This window comes from Trypanosoma brucei, chromosome 4 (assembly GCF_000210295.1).
Source record: "Trypanosoma brucei gambiense DAL972 chromosome 4, complete sequence".
NCBI classification, from domain to species: domain Eukaryota; phylum Euglenozoa; class Kinetoplastea; order Trypanosomatida; family Trypanosomatidae; genus Trypanosoma; species Trypanosoma brucei.
Genome location: NC_026737.1, coordinates 1,238,428 through 1,255,592, shown reverse-complemented (window position 1 = coordinate 1,255,592; position 17,165 = coordinate 1,238,428). Strand labels below are relative to the sequence as shown.

Below are 17,165 nucleotides of genomic sequence, written 5' to 3'. Positions count from 1 at the left end.
CTGTAATTAACCTCCCTTCCCTTTGGTTTCTTCGCCCAATTTTTCTCCCCATGCGTAATTATGCGCAACGGCAGAGCCTCATTAAATACCTTTGTATTACCACTTCGGTGGTTATTACACGTTAGTTTCTGTCTGTATAACCTTGGTTGTGTGACAGAAGTGACTCCCCTCAACTTCTTCTTCCTCCCTTATCTTTTTAATTTGGAGTAGAATAACTAATATCACCAGGAAGTTGAGTTTTTTTTTCTCGTTAACAACCACAAAGAAGCGAAAGTATGACATTTGAAGTTGCTGCACAAGCGCCAAACAAGTGCGCTACCAATGAGGCAACAGCGGAACCATTACGCACTCCAAATGTTCTCGCAGACAACCTCCTCGCTCGTTCCGACTTGAGTGAAGGGGAATCACCGGAGAAATCTGGAGAAGCAGAAAAGCCCGAAGAACAAGGCAACGCGTTGATGCGCTGTTTCCACTTTATCTTACCGCGCGGTGGTGCCCTTTCCGGCATCTTCAACCTGGCAAGTGTTACATTGGGCGCCGGTATCATGTCAATTCCATCCGCTTTCAACACATCAGGCATGATCATGGCAATCATCTATTTGGTGCTGGTTACGGTTTTTACCGTCTTCTCCATTTTCCTGATTGTCTCTGCGGCGGAAAAGACCGGCTACCGCAGCTTTGAATCCATGGCGCGTAACCTACTCGGTCCCCGTGCTGATATTGCCGTGGGTTTTCTGTTGTGGCTTCTGTGCTTTGGCGGTGCCTCTGGATATGTGGTGGCAATCGGTGACGTACTGCAAGGATTGCTTTCACATGAAAAGGTACCGGCATATCTGCAGTCGAAAGGCGGCCGCCGCCTGCTCACGAGTGCCATTTGGTTTGTCTTCATCTTTCCGTTAACGCTCCCTAAGAGGGTGAATTCATTGCGCTATGCGTCAGCGATCGGCGTTTCGTTCATCCTATTCTTCGCCATCTGTGTGGTGGAGCACTCGGCTGAAAAGATGGTTGCCGATGGCGGTATCGAGCAGGAACTTGTCATGTTCCGCTCCGGTAATGACGCCGTGGCAGGGCTTTCGCTATTCATCTTCGCTTATCTTTGTCATGTAAACTCATTCTCCATCTTCTTTGAGATGAAAAAGCGTTCCGTCACTCGTATGACCCGCGATGCGGCGGTGAGCTGCTCCATTTGCTGCTGTGTCTACCTGCTCACCGGATTTTTCGGCTACGCAGAGTTCGGCCCAACGGTGGAGGGCTCCGTTCTGAAGCTTTACGACCCCTACGCAAATCCCGTCTTCTTTGTTTGCTTCATTGGCATCATCGTCAAACTCTGCGCTGGGTTTTCGCTTAACATGCTCGCATGCCGTACAGCCCTCTTTCAGGTGCTGCGGTGGGACCTGGATACCATGTCATATGTTAGGCACAGTATCGTCAGTGTTTCATTTGCTGTCGGTTCGCTCGTTCTTGGTTTGTTCGTGCCAGACATCAACGTCATCTTCGGACTTGTTGGTGCCTTCTGCGGTGGTTTCATTGGCTTTATATTCCCCGCACTCTTCATCATGTACGCCGGTGGTTGGACACGCCAAAGCGTGGGCTGGGTGCAGTATATCTTGACATATGTATTGCTCATTCTGGGCGTTGTTGCAATTGTCTTTGGTACGAGCGCGTCTGTTTACTACACAATTAAGAAGTATTCTTAAGGAGGGGAGGCGGCGTAGCAGGAGAGGGAGTACAAACAGCCCTTATTCAACACCTCACGAATGTAATGAAGAAAAAATAATAATATTTTCACTTCCTTTTAAAAAACCCGAAACCCATTTAATGGGTTGCATCAATAATTGAGTACGTTTTGTTATTTGCTTCATTAAGCAAATAACCAATCAAAAAGGTAACTTGTACCCCTTCAGAAAAGCCTCAAGAATGTTTCTTTTTATTTTTTCTAAAATTTAATTTACTGTTGTACGCATTGATTTATAGAGACACTGAGCTGCGTCTTCCGTCCACTGAGCACAAGCGTAATTTCGGTTATGTAACGGGAAACCGTGGTGCAGTGAGGACTCAACCAATACTTTCTATTTTTTTTTCTTGTTTAGCGCTTACTACTACCAGTTCTTTTCCTACTTTTCTCTTTTAATCTTGGTGAGTTGCGGTAGCGGCGCTTAACACGTGTGTGGCAAGCGTCGTGTACATGCATATAGCGTAACGCGCTCAATGGATTAACTGAGAAAAGACTAAAAGTATCACTACTTTTCAATACATTTATTACTTTTTCCTTTGTCTGCCACTAACTATGGTTACTAATTCTCCTCCACTTGTCTTATTTTCGTTCTGTTTGTTGTCCCTTTTTTTTTTCTTGTTTTTTTATATTTGTTCTCTGTTCTTTTTTCTTTTTCTTACCCAAGCCGTTTCCTTGTTGTATTCCACTTTGGCGGTATCGCCATCAACGCGGCTATCTCTTTTTGATACTTCAACACTTTCCCACCCTACCCACCACCCCTGCAGCCGCTGCCGTGAGGCAGGCGATACTTTCGGGACAAAACTATGCGCAAGCGCGCAAATAAATTAAAAGATATATATATATATATATATATATATATATATGCCTGTATCTTCCGTGCGTACCCCTCGCGTCTTCACGCCTTATTCCAATGAATTCTCTTTTTTTTTTTCTTCGCTGCCCACCGCTACGTCCTTTGCGGATGGGTACGTTTAAACACTACATTTTGCTTATTGTTAGGGCCCCTACGTGATCATAGGAACAGAATTAAGCTGATTGGGGAACATTATGGTCCTCGCAGAAGTCTGTAGTGTCTCGTGGCGGCGGTTTGCGGTCTTAAAAGCACCTGTTTGGAAACGCTTCCCAATAGCAGAGAAACGGCTGTGCGTAAGCAGCCGGGGGAATCGTATAGGAGTAAGTGCCGAAGCAAATCACTTGCGGCCGCTACAACGGGGTAAGACTGTCAGGGTGAAGCCCTTCAAGCAGGTAAAACATCGTGAATTACGTGCGGACAAAGAACTGCTGCCTCAGAATGAGGCGCTCAACGAGCATATCATTAGGAGTGCAGGAGGTTCACAGGCCGCTGCACGGTCAGCCGCGGAGGCATCTTGCATTGGTGAGGATAAAGCAGAAAGTGGTAATGCACGGTTGGTTCAACACGACCCCGCAACGGTGGTGACACTCGACTCCCAAAGAGAGGAACTGCATCTCGACCGCTCGCAGCGGGAATTGCTTTGGAATGCTCGCAGGCGACAGTACCAACAGCTTCTCGTACGCATTGTCACGTGTATGGAGTCTCATCTCGCGCCCATCGAAAAGTGTCATGTTTTACTCGCATTGCATGATGAAGTTATCGACAAACGGATTCGTCTTCGGGTAGACACATATGAAGATATATTTCACGTGTTCTACGCCGTGGGAACGCTGGGTAGCTCATCACCTTCACTAGATGCTGAAGAGGTAGCTGGTCGCACCGCAAAGGCGGCACCGAGCCTCCTGCCCGCTGAGTTTGTCAGCCCCATCATCGCAGCGGCATCCCTCCTCACGGGACCGATGCTCCAAAGCCTTTGGAGGGTATATCGTTACATGATTGATAGCGGAACAAATCCCACATCCCGCGTGGTGCAGCATGTCATGGGAATACTCGAAAGACACCGCAAGAAAGATGTCGTTGTGGAGGCGCGCGCACACTCCCTCATGATGGACCTTGACCGCTTTCACCTCGCACCTACGGAGTACACTATAGCCTCCTACATTGGCGTGTGCGACGTGAACGCTGTGATGCATCTGGCGGTAGCGCGAGTTACCGACTATCGCACAAGGCACGAGCGGCAAGTGTCTGCCGGTGTGTGCGCACGGCTTCTGTTTGGGTTGATGCACAACCAACAGCATGACGAAGCGCTCGCGTGTTTGTCTTCCATTGACAGCACAGTTATTACACCGCAACTTCTCAACGCCGCTCTTCACGTGACCTGTCACTCGCGTGATCCGCTTTCCGCCTTTGCTATCTATAAGAGTGTGATGGGACGGCCTGGTGGTAGGGCGAGTGGGATGGCGCCCAGTGAACACACCTTCACCATTCTACTGGAGGCGATGGAGAAGGCACAGTCGTACGGTGAACTCAATTACTTTCTTCGCGAAATGCGCCGCTTTCGTGTAAAGGGAAATGGCGTGACACTCAACAAGATACTTCGCGTGCTGCTCAAGCTGAATCGATATGAAGAGGCCTCTGCACTTTTGGTGACAATGGACAAAAAAGGCGTCACGGTTTTTGACGAGCTTCGACAAGAGTACGCAACGGCCGTACGTGCTCTCCTGAGGGGAGAGATGTGCAAAATTACCGAAGACGCGAACGCCGCCACAGGTCGGTGAAATTGGCATCATCACATCGGGTGTTTCGTACCAACGACGAGTCTGTATCCTCTCCTTTCCCTCCCCCTTTACGGAAGTGCTTTAATCGTGCGCCAATGTTGTGACTCACCCCGCGCACATCTGCCACTCTTTCTCTCTCGCTATTTGACGTGGTAACATTTAACAGCTTTCTAGTTGCGGTCCATGACTTCAAGTTGGGGCCCGCAGCAACATGAGGCCCTCGTACAATTTCTGCGGAACGTCACTTCCTCCGACATGAATGTACAGCGGGATAACATCCTGCAGCTGCAGCGTTTTGCCTTCAGCGGTGGGGCGGCCATTTTCTTGTTGGAAGTACTATGTAGTGGAAACGAGAGTTATGAAGCGTCTATTCGTCATTCAGCTGGGTTGATTCTGAAACAGATCGTGCAAATAAACCCGACCATTATTGATTGTTTGAACGCCGATATAGTTGGACCGCCCCTGCTTAGAGCGCTGGCAGACACGATTCCTTCTGTGAACGTAGCCGCGAGTCTTGTGGTAGCATCCATCGTGAGGGGTGAGGGACTTTTGCAGCGCTGGCCACAGCTCCTTGAGACACTGAAAAATGAATCTAGTCTGACATTCCTTCGGTGTCAGCAGGCCACTGATATGGAGGGATTCTTTACCGTCAGCCGGACTGTACAAGGTTTGGCCACCTGCACACGAATCGTGTGTGAAGAATGCAATGAAGAACTTCGGGAACTTATTGAAGCGGACAACTCGGCGTGTGAGTGCTTAGGTGAACTTTTTTCGTATATGCTTCAGGCTGTAGCTTTCATGTTGCGTAGTGGAGGCGATGTGGCCAGTGCTATGCAACTAGTGCTGTCAGCCGCAACGTCATGCTTTGTTGAGAAGGTGTTTTTTCTCTCAGACAACCCGGACGAATCTTTTGATGACTCCACGCCTGAGGCATCGCTTGACGTGTCCACTGCACCAGATCATACCCGCCACTATGCGAAACAGTTGCACGAGCAAGTATGTGCTCTTGTTGCTGAACTGTGTACCGCCCCACTTAACCAACACGTATTAGTGGCCGCAACGGAATACCTAAGTGAGGCCCTTCGGTGGGACACAGAGTCTTCAGCCTCCACTATTAACGCAACTGTTTTATTCTTACCACACGTACTGTACCGTATCCGCAGCCACGAAAGTGAAGAAGAAAGTATTGTCATACGCTGTCTTACACTTCTGGGCGATATAGCGGAGACACATGCAACAGTGCTATCAGGTATAGCTCGGGAGGTGGCTGAAACTCTTTTCTACAACGCAGTGCACTTGACTGATATATTTCCCAACACAAGTGAAGAAGAAACTACGAGCGCACCTGATGACGAAGCTGCCGTCCGCCCCGTCGTGCTCAATCGACGCAACGTGGAAGCGGGGGATGCCGAAGATCATTCCGACGAGAACAAAAGTGACATGAACAGCTGCGGCGCCACGGATAGAAGCGACGAGCAAGAAAGTGATGCGGAGTGTGCAACAACCAAGAAGCAAGCCTTCACCCATATTCTTGACGTCATGAGCTGCACATGCCCAGGAGATCTTCTGGCGCATCTCATCCCCCTCATTACCTCGGCCTTAACGAGGGAAGCAAACTCCGTGGAATCGCTGAAAGAGCAACAGGCGGCGCTGTTTATTTTGGCTGAAGTTGTGGACGAGTTGTTTGATGACTTACATGATGACTTCTTGGGGCACGTGTCAGCAAACTGTTGGGGAGCTCTCGGCCCAAACTCTACGGCGCCTCACCACCTGCGTTATCAGGCAGTTCGTTGTGTGGCTCGAATGTCAACTGGATGGGCGGCAAGTGCACGCCGACCGGCACACCTGCAGGGGTTGATTTCCCCTCCGCCTGTGTTACATCTGCTCATTGGTGTCACGGCATCGGAGGTGAGTAAACAAGTTCAGCTGGAGGCCATTAACTCCATCACGAAGGTTACGCTTTATTCATTGGATGACTGTCGCATCGGCGGCGAGACCAGGGCTGTCGCTTCTGCACTGTCCACTGTGATTCGGGGACTTGTTTCTGCACTTCCGTCGATGCAATATGCGGCAAGAACGGCGACGTATCGCTGTTTATCAGAGGTTCTTTCGGTGGCCTCCGGTAACGAACAGCGACAACAAGAGCCTTTGATTGACGATATTACTACCATGCACACCATAACTGCTTTGGGGAAACAGGGACAACAACTCGCTTCTCTGCTTCATCATGGCGAGAACAAAAAAAAATCCGGAACTAACGCTGTCGAGCTTATTTCCTTGATGAATGCCATGGTGGAGGTCGTTTCGGCCGCAAGCAAGGGTACACTAGAAAATGTAGTATCTCCTCTCACTGAATTCGCCCTTGTAGTGCTGAATTGTTCGGCAGACACCGAAGGGAATTCATCCTCCATCTTGGAGGTGTACGGTAGTGACATCACCACACTTGTCTTCGATATGCTGGACGGTTGTTGTTCTGCATTGATGAATGAAGAAGAACTACTTTGTATGATAGATTCATCTTTGCGTACCGCAGTGCTCCTGAAGAATGTAATGGTTGGATATGGTACCGGCGCAGCTAATAATGTTGTCTCTGTTTGTGCCCAAATTCTCGAAGAAAGGCAACGGCGGCAACAGTTTGGTGAAGTTGAACTAGCGCGCTCGTGCGTGGCATTTCTTAGCACTGCTATGCACTTCCATAGAGATCCACACATGGTCGCCACAATTTGTCGATTGTGTCTAACAGAAGTGGCCTGCGAAATGCCAGCGGTGAAGGCTATAAGTAATGTTTTTCTTTGCTTGGGGCTGATCTTCTACAACCTTCTGTTTGACCACAACGCAGATCCAGTCCCAATTCTACATGTAGTGGTTTCTTCACAGAGTCTGGACAACTTGACGGAGACGTTGCGGAGCTATCTTACATCATCGACAGCGCAGGACAGGGGATACGTGAAGATGAACGCTTTCATTTGTGCTGTTGCGTTGGCCGCTCTCCATCAGGTGGGACGCCTGCACCTGGACGTGGCAGAGCCGCTGTTGTTTGCTGTCATTCATGCCTCGCCCAGCTTCATTCCAAGGGTGAAAAATCACATTGGCGAGGCCTATCGACTGCTGCTGATGCTCTCGTTACTACTCGCTGCTGATCAATCGAATTGGGCCCCGGTGGTTCCAACAATCGTAAAAGCAATTGACTCATTCACCAGTACTGCACCCACAGTGCTCAGTGCTGAGGTGCGGCGTCGTTATCTACCTTTGGTTGGCGCAAATGGACAATAGGTGGCGCTTTCGTTCGTTTAATATTTGTTGAAAGTGGTGTATGTAACCTGAAGACTGGTGGTGGAACGTGGCCAACGCATTGTTCCCGTTCGGCCGGGAACTACTTGCTTTCCTCAGCAGATGTCACTTCACCGAAACGTGATTTTCTTTCTTTTTTTATTTATTTTTTGACCTTCCCTTCTTTCTTCCAATCACTTTGTCAACCTGTTGGGCATCAGATCCTCCTTTTTGTTAAAGGGAAAGAGTGAAGAAACTCAGGAATACAAAATCGGAACTAAACACAGAAAAAGAGAAGGGGAAAGGGAAGGAATTGAGCAGGTGATATTCTTCAAGCAAAGGAGGAAAGAAATCAAGGATGGCTCAGACGAGCAACAATGTCACTCACTCAGACAAGTATCACGTGTGCGAGTGCTACGGACACACACAGCAATTGCCCAACTATAAGAAACTGACCAACCCGCGCACGCTGCAGGGCTTCTACGCAAAGCAGAAGGTGAGTGCCTGCCCGTGCATCCCCAACAAGAGGGAGAAGAATTTCAACACCACATACTGCAGCGAAAACCCTGCAAAACGCAATGTGGCATTTCCTGAGGAAACTTACCGTGACTTCGAACCTGGCAAGCACAGAGTGCATAAGGCAGCCAGCGTGCCTGGAGATGGAGCGACACTTCGGGATCCCGTAACGAGAGCCCGCCTCGTCTTCCCCAACGCCTGCAACTACGGCGGCACGGTGGCCAAACATACTTTTCCTGCCATTGGCCAACCGAGGCGTCTGACGCCAGGTGAGCGAAAATACGAGCAAATGTACGACCGCAAGGAGTTCCTAAAGGCTGTGCTTCGTGATGAGATTTGCCATCGCGCGGAGGCTGAGAAGCAGTTGGAAGAGTTGGAAAATGAAACCGGGCTTCGCGGAAGCCGCCACGCACGACTACTTGCAGAAGCTGCAGCTGCGGCCAGGGAAGCACAGCTGAGTGAAGATCATGAAGAACCCAAGACGGTAGGGGAGCAATACGATGCTGTGATGGATGAGCTGCGCTTTGTCACGCGGCAGCCAGTGGGTTCTAAGCTCAACATCATTCGTATGTATTACACACTGGAAGAGCAAGAGAGAATGCGGAATTTTGCTCGTAGCTTCGGATCACAGAAGACATCAGGGCGGGTATGACGGGTGAGGAAAGTAACAAAAAGAAAAAAGATGCGTGAATTGATGGGGGATTTCAATTAACAAATGCGGATTCTTGGGAAGCGATATTTCCTCCATTATTTTTTTGTACACATAAGAAGACGTACACCATCTTACCTCCCGCATTTTGGCCCCCAATACTTTTGTACAAATTATTCTTAGATTTTTCGCCAGGGAGGAGGAGTTGCTAGCGTGCGATCCGAGTCCTGGCGCTTTGTCGCACGTTGCTTTTATCCTAGGCTCCGTTATGCTGCGGAAAGAAAGAAAAATGTAAACTTCAAGTATTATTCTCTCCTTCCGTGATGTTTCCAGCGCGGAGGCGGAGATTGTATGTATTTATGTGAGAAATGGAGAGGTAGTTGACGAGTTCAGCGTAATGAGTTTAGGAGGCTTCACACCTTAGTCCATTGCTTCTCCCCTTCCCTTCCGGCGCCGGGCAAAGTGACGATGTCGTTAGTTTCCGTTGTTTGTTGGATAGCTGTGGCGGTGTCCCGTGAGCTTTTGAAGCCACTGTGTATGCTTTTGCTATTTCTTTTTCATTCTGTTGGACCCATCCTTTTCTTTTTTTTCGTTCTAAATGATACGGTCGAACGCAAATAACAGTAGACTCTAGAAAGAATAAATATAAGGTCGACGCAGTTGGTAGACCAATACGGAAGGAAGGAATAAAAACAAGCCAGATAACAAAAAAACATGATTGGAGGGGCGGTGTTAAACCCCCATAAACCAGCCACTGAAAAGCCCTCCACAGAAACTCCCCAACGGCCATCGCGCCTGCCCACTGCAGCGGCGGCACAACACGATAAAAAGTACCACCATTGCGATTGCTACGGCCATCCACTCGGGTTACCCAATTATAAGGTTCTCGCGCAACCAAGAACCAATAATTATTACAACGCGACGGGTGGTTGTCCTTGCATCCCCCGCTCCGCAGCACATCCGGGGAGCTGGAGGAACAAGCGGGAGCAGCTTCGTTCAACTGCAAACCATTTTCCATTCGGATGCACCAAAAAGCGTCCTGGTACCACGTGTTGTGTGCACGCTGGTGAGACATATGGTTGGCTCCCTGGTCCACACAAAGTGCTTGCGAAGAATTGCGCTGCTTCCGGTCTATGCGATACATTTGGCAATATGGCTTTCAAGAAACCCATACGTTCTCAAGACAAGGACAGTGACGTGAGCAGCGTGACCACGCAAAAGTTAGCGAAACTCGAGGAGCTCATCCTGCGCGAACACGGAGAACGGCGCAGAATTGAAATGGATGTGGACGAGCTCGAAGATATCAAGAAGCGTGGCGCAGAGAATGACTATAAGGTGGACTACGAAAACGAAAAGAAACGAAAGCAAGCGATGGCCGCTTCAGAGGGACAGCTGAAGGAACTCCTGCGTGAGGTTCGTGGTATTGTAAACAGACCTCTTAACCAAACAAACATTGACATTTTGCGGGGCATTGTTGACCGTCAAGAGCAATTCATGCAGCTTCGCTCCCTGAGGGCGCACGAAGACTTTCCGCCGATTATCCATCCCTAAGAAAGAGGAAACAAAATTCCCCTGATGGGTTCGGCTTGTATACGTAAATGTAAATCACCTGTATGTACTTTTTTTTTTTGTCGTTGGTGTTGTTAAGTGCTCTTGGTGTTTTTTGGTGCTGGCACGAAGGCAGGAAGATTAGATCTTTTTTTTTCATTGCTCTATATGGAGAAAGGATCTTATACCTCTAATACCAAGCCTCATCATCATTACGGTGGTATTTTATTTTATCTTATTTTCCTGCCCTCTTGCTTGTAGAAGCGCACAGGGAGACTGCATGTATCAGATGATTCACTCACTTTTTAATCCTTCCGAATGGGAAGCCGCATGACCTTTCATTTAGTACCAAAGATAATTGTGTGCGGATATACACTGTGTCATTTCCCCTTCCATGGGACCCATTATTTTGCCTTCACTTATCAAATAGAAAACGGTAGAATGATTAAGAATTATTTTGATCTCTCTAGCATTTTATCCAATGAGGAGTTAATCCCAGTCACCTTTACCACACCCTTGTTTGGGCTTGGCAAAGACGTTAACCCCCGTACCGCTGAGGGCGAGACTCATGACGAGGTGCAAGTGGGAAGTACCGCAACTCTTCCCCTGTGGGCAGCAGTGGCTTTTCGCCAAGTAGGTCATATAGTGCCCCAGGTTCCGCCACGTTACACCACATCGGTATTTCGCGAATTTAAAACTGACCCACTTGCTGTGAGTCTTCATGCTAAATCACCTTACTATTATGAAGCAGGGCTTCTGCTGTGTGCAATGCTCCCCACGGGCGATGGCAACCGACTAGCGGGGCAACTCTTTAGACTCTATCAGTTGCGATATCTTAAAATCATCCGTGCAGCTGCGAAGAAGGGGTTTGACTTGAGTGATGTGCGAGAGAAGCTCTGTGAAAGTGAGCGGGACCTTCTGGACGCGTTAATTCGTGGAATGGAGGAGGAACGACAATGGTACCGTAGCGCCTTCTAGATCGTAACGGAGGCAAGTGACAACCAACTATATCGCGTGGCCCCACTGATTTGGGGGGTGGGGGGGGGGCGTATACCATATATTATTCTTTTCTTTTTTTTTCTTTTTTTTTCTTTTTTCCTTCCGTTGTTGGCACCGTGGAACTACATTCAGGTAACTGCAACGACTGATCTTGTTGGAAACCTGTAATCCTCCCTTCGCTTCCACTTCATGACGAGTCCCTCATCCATCTCCCGTTGCTTTTCTCCCCTTGCGCTCGTTCTTGAAAATAATGCGCGCCTGTTAGTCAAACCGACCATGACAACTTCCCCATCCACGCCCAGTAATGAGACCCGTTTGGCAAATGCACAAGCGGTGGAAAGCACAATGAACAATGCAACCGTACTCCGATATCCCTTTCAATCCATCGACCTCGGATGGTTGGTGGATTACATTGGAGCCTGTTTTCAACCAGAGGACCGCTTCCCTGCGGCACTTCGCCTGCTTAATGACTTCATGGCATTCGCCGTACTCCATAAGGACCCTTTTTTGGGAGAGGCTTGCTATGAGTTCTACAACGCGACGGCGGCGAAGGATGAGGAAGAATGGCCGCGGTTTCCCAAGGGTATGGATTCATTTTGTGACATCGCCCGTCGTGTTTTTGAGGCTATCCGGCTTGTTTCCAAGTACCCGCAATGGGACGTGAATTCGAAGGTAGAAGCCCTCGGAAACATTAAGGAATTCATACTGGATATTGGGGAACCCAGAAATACCCCAACCAAATTTAGCACCTCCAATGCAGAAGAGGCTATGAAAACCACCCTCAGCTTAATAAATGGTTTGAGGGCCTCGCTCGACAACTTGGAGATCTTTGGTGCGTTGATGGATTCGCTAAGGGCGCTGTTCTTTTGCTTTAGCCCGTGCGTTGGTGTGTATAGCATGTTCCAGGGTGCCAATGCGAATGGAACTGGGACATATGTCTGTTGTGACCGTTGTCCATGTTACGTGAAGTTCCGTAGCACGTACACGTTGTTTATAAAGGACATTGAGAAAATGAAAGTCATTGACTGTTTGCTTATGATGGCAGTAAAGGAGGATGATGCGTTTGCATGTAAGTTGGTGGAGGATTTGCTCCAGCGACTGGATTACCGCAATCCTTTCCTCGACAAGCCGGTGCGTAGGGTTCAAAATGGGTCCCTTTTTGCAGCGAGAGTAGCACTGTTCGACGCATTCCGCCACGTGAAGGCGATCATGACGGGGTCAATAAACCTGCATACTGATCTTCCATCCCATGTTGCAAGCGTCGCCCTCGCATTGCATGTGGTGCGACGGGAAGTGAAAAATATGGCGTGCGCAAGCGAACAACTTCCGGTGCTGGACCGCGCACTCACCACCGCCGACAACATATACACACGCCTCGGGAAAGGTAGTGTGACACAGCATCTGCACACACTTAAGGAGTACATCATTACCACATTCGCCTTCCTGAGCGAGCCTCAATATCACCTTGCGGTGCACAGTAAGACGCCGCCAAATGAAAATGGGGTTACCCCGAAATGCCACAATCCGTGTTGCCCGGGAAATGTAAAAGAAGTGCTGAAGTGCGCCGCTTGCCGCACCGTATCTTATTGTGGTGTGGCATGTCAACGAGAAGATTACAAGTCACATCGGCCCCTCTGCATGGAGATGGCCCGCCGAAAGGTAGCGCCGACGATTATAAAGACAGCAGAAACTGAAGTGCAGACCCTAAAGTCCGCTGCCTTCAGCTGAAGAATTTTCTGGTCCGGATCGCACAGAGGGGAGAGTGGGTGTGTGTGTGTGGGGGGGGGGGAAATGGAACCTAATGCAGTTGGAGTGCCGTACGAGGGGCGTTTAATCTAATTATTGTAACTTACGCGGAGTGTCCCCTTCCGATGAAGCACAAGCAACACACGTAAGCAGAGTTTTTGCTTTTTACATACTGTTTTTTCTCCTTGAATTTCACAGCTCTCTACACCACATAGGTGAAGCGATGGTTACCCACACGCCCGAGACAAACGGGGGTGCATGAATTGCGTCGATGTATGTAACCACCGCTAAAGCTGAGTTGTTAGCGGAGGGTTTTCGGACACACACACACGCACACACAATATGGCAAAAAAGTTGCACCGCATTATCATTGGGACGATTAACTGAGCTCAGTCGGCTTGCACCCACATCACCCACACTGAGCCCCGCTAAACTGTTGCGGTTCCTTCCCTCGCGCCTGGGACCCAGGCCAATGTGTCAAGAAAGACGAGTCAACAATGAGACAAAAGCCAACGTTTCTTACATCGGCGTTTGTGCGTGATCAGCCCCAAGATCTCTTTTTTTTTAAAAAAAAAAAAGCTGCCTTTCCTCTTTGCGTTGCGGAGCTGAGTCAAGCTAAAAGTCACCCTGTACTGTCGGTGGATTTCTCTAACACGTGGGAATGGAAATCACACGCAGCGCTGCCTGCCTCTTTGAATGGAAACAGCCCGTTGATGGGCAGCCCGTCATTGACAGTCGCAGCGGGAACTTATGCATCACTATGGAGAATGGGCGAAAGCAGACCACGAGGGAATTAGTGAACTACAATCAATTTGTGTCCACGCCGTGCTTTGCAGAGATCGTCCTTCCACCGCTGCTCCCCTTCCTCCCCCCCACACGCACACACACTCCTCAATCCGACGTCTCCGGTGGTGGATTTGTTTCGGGCGCCCCTATTCTTGATTCGTTTGTTCTCTTCCTTCCGCATCACTGATCGGAGCCATCTCCCAACCATTGAGCACCGGCACCCTCCCTTTCCGAGTCAAACGGAAAGGAACCCCGCCAATTTTGCCTCCCCGCGAGGCGCTTTCCCCATCAAGCCTATTAGTTCATGTTTCATCTTCAGCTTCTCCACGGCAGTGCATTCGGGCAAGTGGCTCAGCAATCCTTGGATGCCCAACTTCAATTTGTTGTAAACGTCCTTCTTTCCATCGCCGTGTATCCTTCCTACTAAACCTTTTAGACCAACTCGCCTCGCTTACGTTTAGCCGCAGTATGGGGCACTGGTGGGTTTCACTTTACACCTTCCACTTCCTTATAAAAGCGTCAGGAAACCCCTCGGAGCGCGCAATCGGATTCAGTATGCATTTTTCTTGTGTGTGCCTTAAGTGCGCACCTCTCCTTACTCTTTGGAGTCCCACGTGCCCCGTGAACATCAAAAGTTTACTAGGAACATTTTATTCCAACCCCACCCTGTTCTCTCTATCCTCTCCTTCCTTAACTGTTACCTCCACGTCATCCCTTTTTTTATTTTGGTTTCAACACCGGCGCGGCTACGGCTAACCCCACTTTCCCTCCACTGCTCGTAGTCCCTTTAGCGGTGCCACGGGGCCGTGCATACTCACGAGGTTGATGTGCATTATCGAAGCCCCTGCTACGAAACACCTTTCACATGTTGAACTCGTAAACTTCCCCCCCCCGCGTATTTATCTCTTTTTTTTTTGTTTAAATCCTGCTTCACCACCGGGCATTGCACGCATGCGGTTTTACATGAACCACAACTCTATTTTTCCGGTCTTTGCACACTTTCCAGCGCCGCGGAAACAACGCAAACACACCACTGGCATTCACGTTGCTTTTGCTACAGTTGCCGTGCTTCCTTTTCGTGCCTCCCACTTCGCGTAAGGCGGTGGATTCGCATCTCCCTTCCAACTCTTCCAACCCTTCCGCATCTGAAACATCTCCACCCGGGTGCGCCCCAAAGTCCTCCAAACCAACAGGTTCGCCTCTTAACAGCCATTCGTCCGCAACACCCGCAAGCTGCTTGATCCGGTCGGTTCAACAATCATTTCTATGAGCTACCCCTGAGGAATGCTTACCGTGCGATGGTCGTCTAGTGGTTAGGACATTCGCCTCACACGCGAGAGATCGCGGGTTCGATCCCCGCCCGTCGTAGCTTTTTTACATTTTCCGTTCTTCGGACGCTGCACGTTGCAAAAAATTTTAAACACCAAACGCCCAAGTGGCGCGGTTAGTCTAGTGGAAAGTCACTCGCACTCAATTAGCGGGAGCCCCGGGTTCGATTCCCGGACTGCGCGTCTTTTTTTCTTCTGGCTGACAGGCTTGAAAAAATACTGTCAACAAGCACCGCTGCGTTTTGTTTTCGCCTAATTTAAAGGGGGGAAAAGTGCGACTGCACTACAAAGTGCACGAAATACATCGATGTGGATAAAACCACAGAAAGTAACCGTATCATGGCGGCAGCCACGACGTCGTGGCTGACGAGTGCTGAGACAAGGTTTTAAGAACATTCGGATGGCAAAAGTAACGGTGTGGCGGGGGAAGATGTCAACTAAATTCCCCCCTCGTTCTACCAAGAATAGTTTAGCCCTTACCTTCCCTTTTTACTACGGACAAGAAAGATATACGAAATAATTATCATGCTGAAGAAACAGTAAGCGTTCCTCATCATCCTACACAAATATGAATTGAAACGATAATTTACTAACGATATGGAAGTGTCTGAAAGCGTCTTTAACCCGCCTCCCGTGCGGGGCGTAGAGGGTTGGGTTTGGTTGGGTGAGCTTGCTAAAATTTTCACCCTCTTGCAGGCAGCTGTGTACATAAACGGGAGGACAGTGTGTTTATACAAAGATAACCGTACAAAAAAATACTCTGCACTCCTAACTCCAAAACCATTCGTAACGCAGGCTTTCAACAAAAAAAAAAGCTATAATATATCACTTTGTCCATTCTCATACGCTGAAACCCTTTGAGTGGTATCTTTCTTTTAAGTGAGCGCATCCTTCTTTTGTAAAAAAGGTGACCGCTGCGGCATGGACTCCACTAATTGTATGGAAGAACTTTCCTGACCTATTCCCCAACACGGTCTCATTAGGAGACTCGCCTTCCACCGCACGTTGTCTGCACACACTCTTCAGGAACGGATGGACACTATTTAGTAAAGAGACATTTCAACCACATTAGCTTGGGCACGTTTGCCTATGCTGGTGGGCTCAAAACCCGAAACTTTTGTGCGTCTAGAAGCTTCCTGAGTAGCTGAATCTCTCCTCATCTTTGTTCGTAGTAAAAACAACCGTAACGTGTCAGCAGTGAAGCTCAGAAAGTGGCGCCCCGGAGATGCGGCGCTTCTGCAAAAGACGCGGCCTGTGTGAAGTGACTTCTGAGACCGCAGAGGGGAGAAGACGTTAGCAACGACACTCCGGCCGTTTCCCAAGCTCTCAGTGCTTCTCCTCTTTTATCTCAGGGCAACAATTGGTGCTAGATTGGTTCCCAGCGGTCAGGCCACCATGGCAGTTGTTTTTCACGTGTAGGGACCCTGGCGATGCCGGCCACCTCAACGTGGTGCCAGGGTCCAGTACCCCGTATCATCGGGGGAAGCCAAGAGCCAGCAGCGTTCCTTTCATGGGGAACACTGCTGTGCTCCGGCTACGGCATCATACAGCACAGGGATCAGCAGCGTCTTGCTGGGACACCGTTTTTCATTTGTCGGTCCCTGGGCACGTGCCAGCGTGCCATCAGCAGTATCATCCGCACTAAGATGCTGCTGTCCGGTGATGTGGAAGAGAATCCCGGCCCGTCGTTGCGCGGGATGCAGTGGAACTGCGCCGGGCTATCCAAGGGAGGTGGGTGCGGTTGTGCGGAGCCCTGCGCGCACACTGGACCCCTTTCGACTAACCAGATCGTCGTTTGCGAGTTTCCGGTGGTTCCCGACCGGAGCATGCTTCACTTCATCGGAGTTGCTCTGCATTGTCGTTTTGCTAGTCAGTGGTTCTTACGCCTCTCGCTTCGTAGGGTTGCGTTGTTTCCACCGTCGTCTTAGGATCCATTCTTTGGTCAAAGGCGACCGAA

The 17,165-nt window shown here is 49.4% G+C and overlaps 7 protein-coding genes and 2 non-coding genes across 9 annotated transcripts; all 9 read left to right on the top strand.

The window, feature by feature from the left end:
* Positions 1-275: 275 nt before the first annotated feature.
* TbgDal_IV4890 (amino acid transporter, putative) lies at positions 276-1,697 on the top strand (the record flags this gene model as incomplete). The annotated part of the gene is made up of 1 exon (XM_011774778.1): positions 276-1,697. One exon carries the CDS (start codon positions 276-278, stop codon positions 1,695-1,697), a length of 1,422 nt encoding a protein of 473 aa, XP_011773080.1.
* A 1,085-nt stretch (positions 1,698-2,782) lies between these two features.
* TbgDal_IV4880 (hypothetical protein, conserved) lies at positions 2,783-4,366 on the top strand (the record flags this gene model as incomplete). Its single annotated transcript, XM_011774777.1, has 1 exon — positions 2,783-4,366. The coding sequence occupies one exon, from the start codon at positions 2,783-2,785 to the stop codon at positions 4,364-4,366; it is 1,584 nt and encodes a 527-aa protein (XP_011773079.1).
* Positions 4,367-4,549: 183 nt separating this feature from the next.
* Positions 4,550-7,639, top strand: TbgDal_IV4870 (hypothetical protein, conserved; the record flags this gene model as incomplete). Its single annotated transcript, XM_011774776.1, has 1 exon — positions 4,550-7,639. The coding sequence occupies one exon, from the start codon at positions 4,550-4,552 to the stop codon at positions 7,637-7,639; it is 3,090 nt and encodes a 1,029-aa protein (XP_011773078.1).
* Positions 7,640-7,994: 355 nt separating this feature from the next.
* Positions 7,995-8,804, top strand: TbgDal_IV4669 (hypothetical protein, conserved; the record flags this gene model as incomplete). Its single annotated transcript, XM_011774775.1, has 1 exon — positions 7,995-8,804. One exon carries the CDS (start codon positions 7,995-7,997, stop codon positions 8,802-8,804), a length of 810 nt encoding a protein of 269 aa, XP_011773077.1.
* A 711-nt stretch (positions 8,805-9,515) lies between these two features.
* TbgDal_IV4866 (hypothetical protein, conserved) lies at positions 9,516-10,352 on the top strand (the record flags this gene model as incomplete). The annotated part of the gene is made up of 1 exon (XM_011774774.1): positions 9,516-10,352. The coding sequence occupies one exon, from the start codon at positions 9,516-9,518 to the stop codon at positions 10,350-10,352; it is 837 nt and encodes a 278-aa protein (XP_011773076.1).
* Positions 10,353-10,667: 315 nt separating this feature from the next.
* On the top strand, positions 10,668-11,327 carry TbgDal_IV4863 (hypothetical protein, conserved; the record flags this gene model as incomplete). The annotated part of the gene is made up of 1 exon (XM_011774773.1): positions 10,668-11,327. The coding sequence occupies one exon, from the start codon at positions 10,668-10,670 to the stop codon at positions 11,325-11,327; it is 660 nt and encodes a 219-aa protein (XP_011773075.1).
* Positions 11,328-11,537: 210 nt separating this feature from the next.
* On the top strand, positions 11,538-13,076 carry TbgDal_IV4860 (hypothetical protein, conserved; the record flags this gene model as incomplete). The annotated part of the gene is made up of 1 exon (XM_011774772.1): positions 11,538-13,076. The coding sequence occupies one exon, from the start codon at positions 11,538-11,540 to the stop codon at positions 13,074-13,076; it is 1,539 nt and encodes a 512-aa protein (XP_011773074.1).
* A 2,099-nt stretch (positions 13,077-15,175) lies between these two features.
* TbgDal_IVtVal03 lies at positions 15,176-15,248 on the top strand. Its single transcript has one exon. It is a non-coding gene; the product is annotated as a tRNA-Val (tRNA).
* A 70-nt stretch (positions 15,249-15,318) lies between these two features.
* Positions 15,319-15,391, top strand: TbgDal_IVtSec01. The gene has a single exon. It is a non-coding gene; the product is annotated as a tRNA-Sec (tRNA).
* The last annotated feature ends 1,774 nt before the right edge of the window (positions 15,392-17,165 follow it).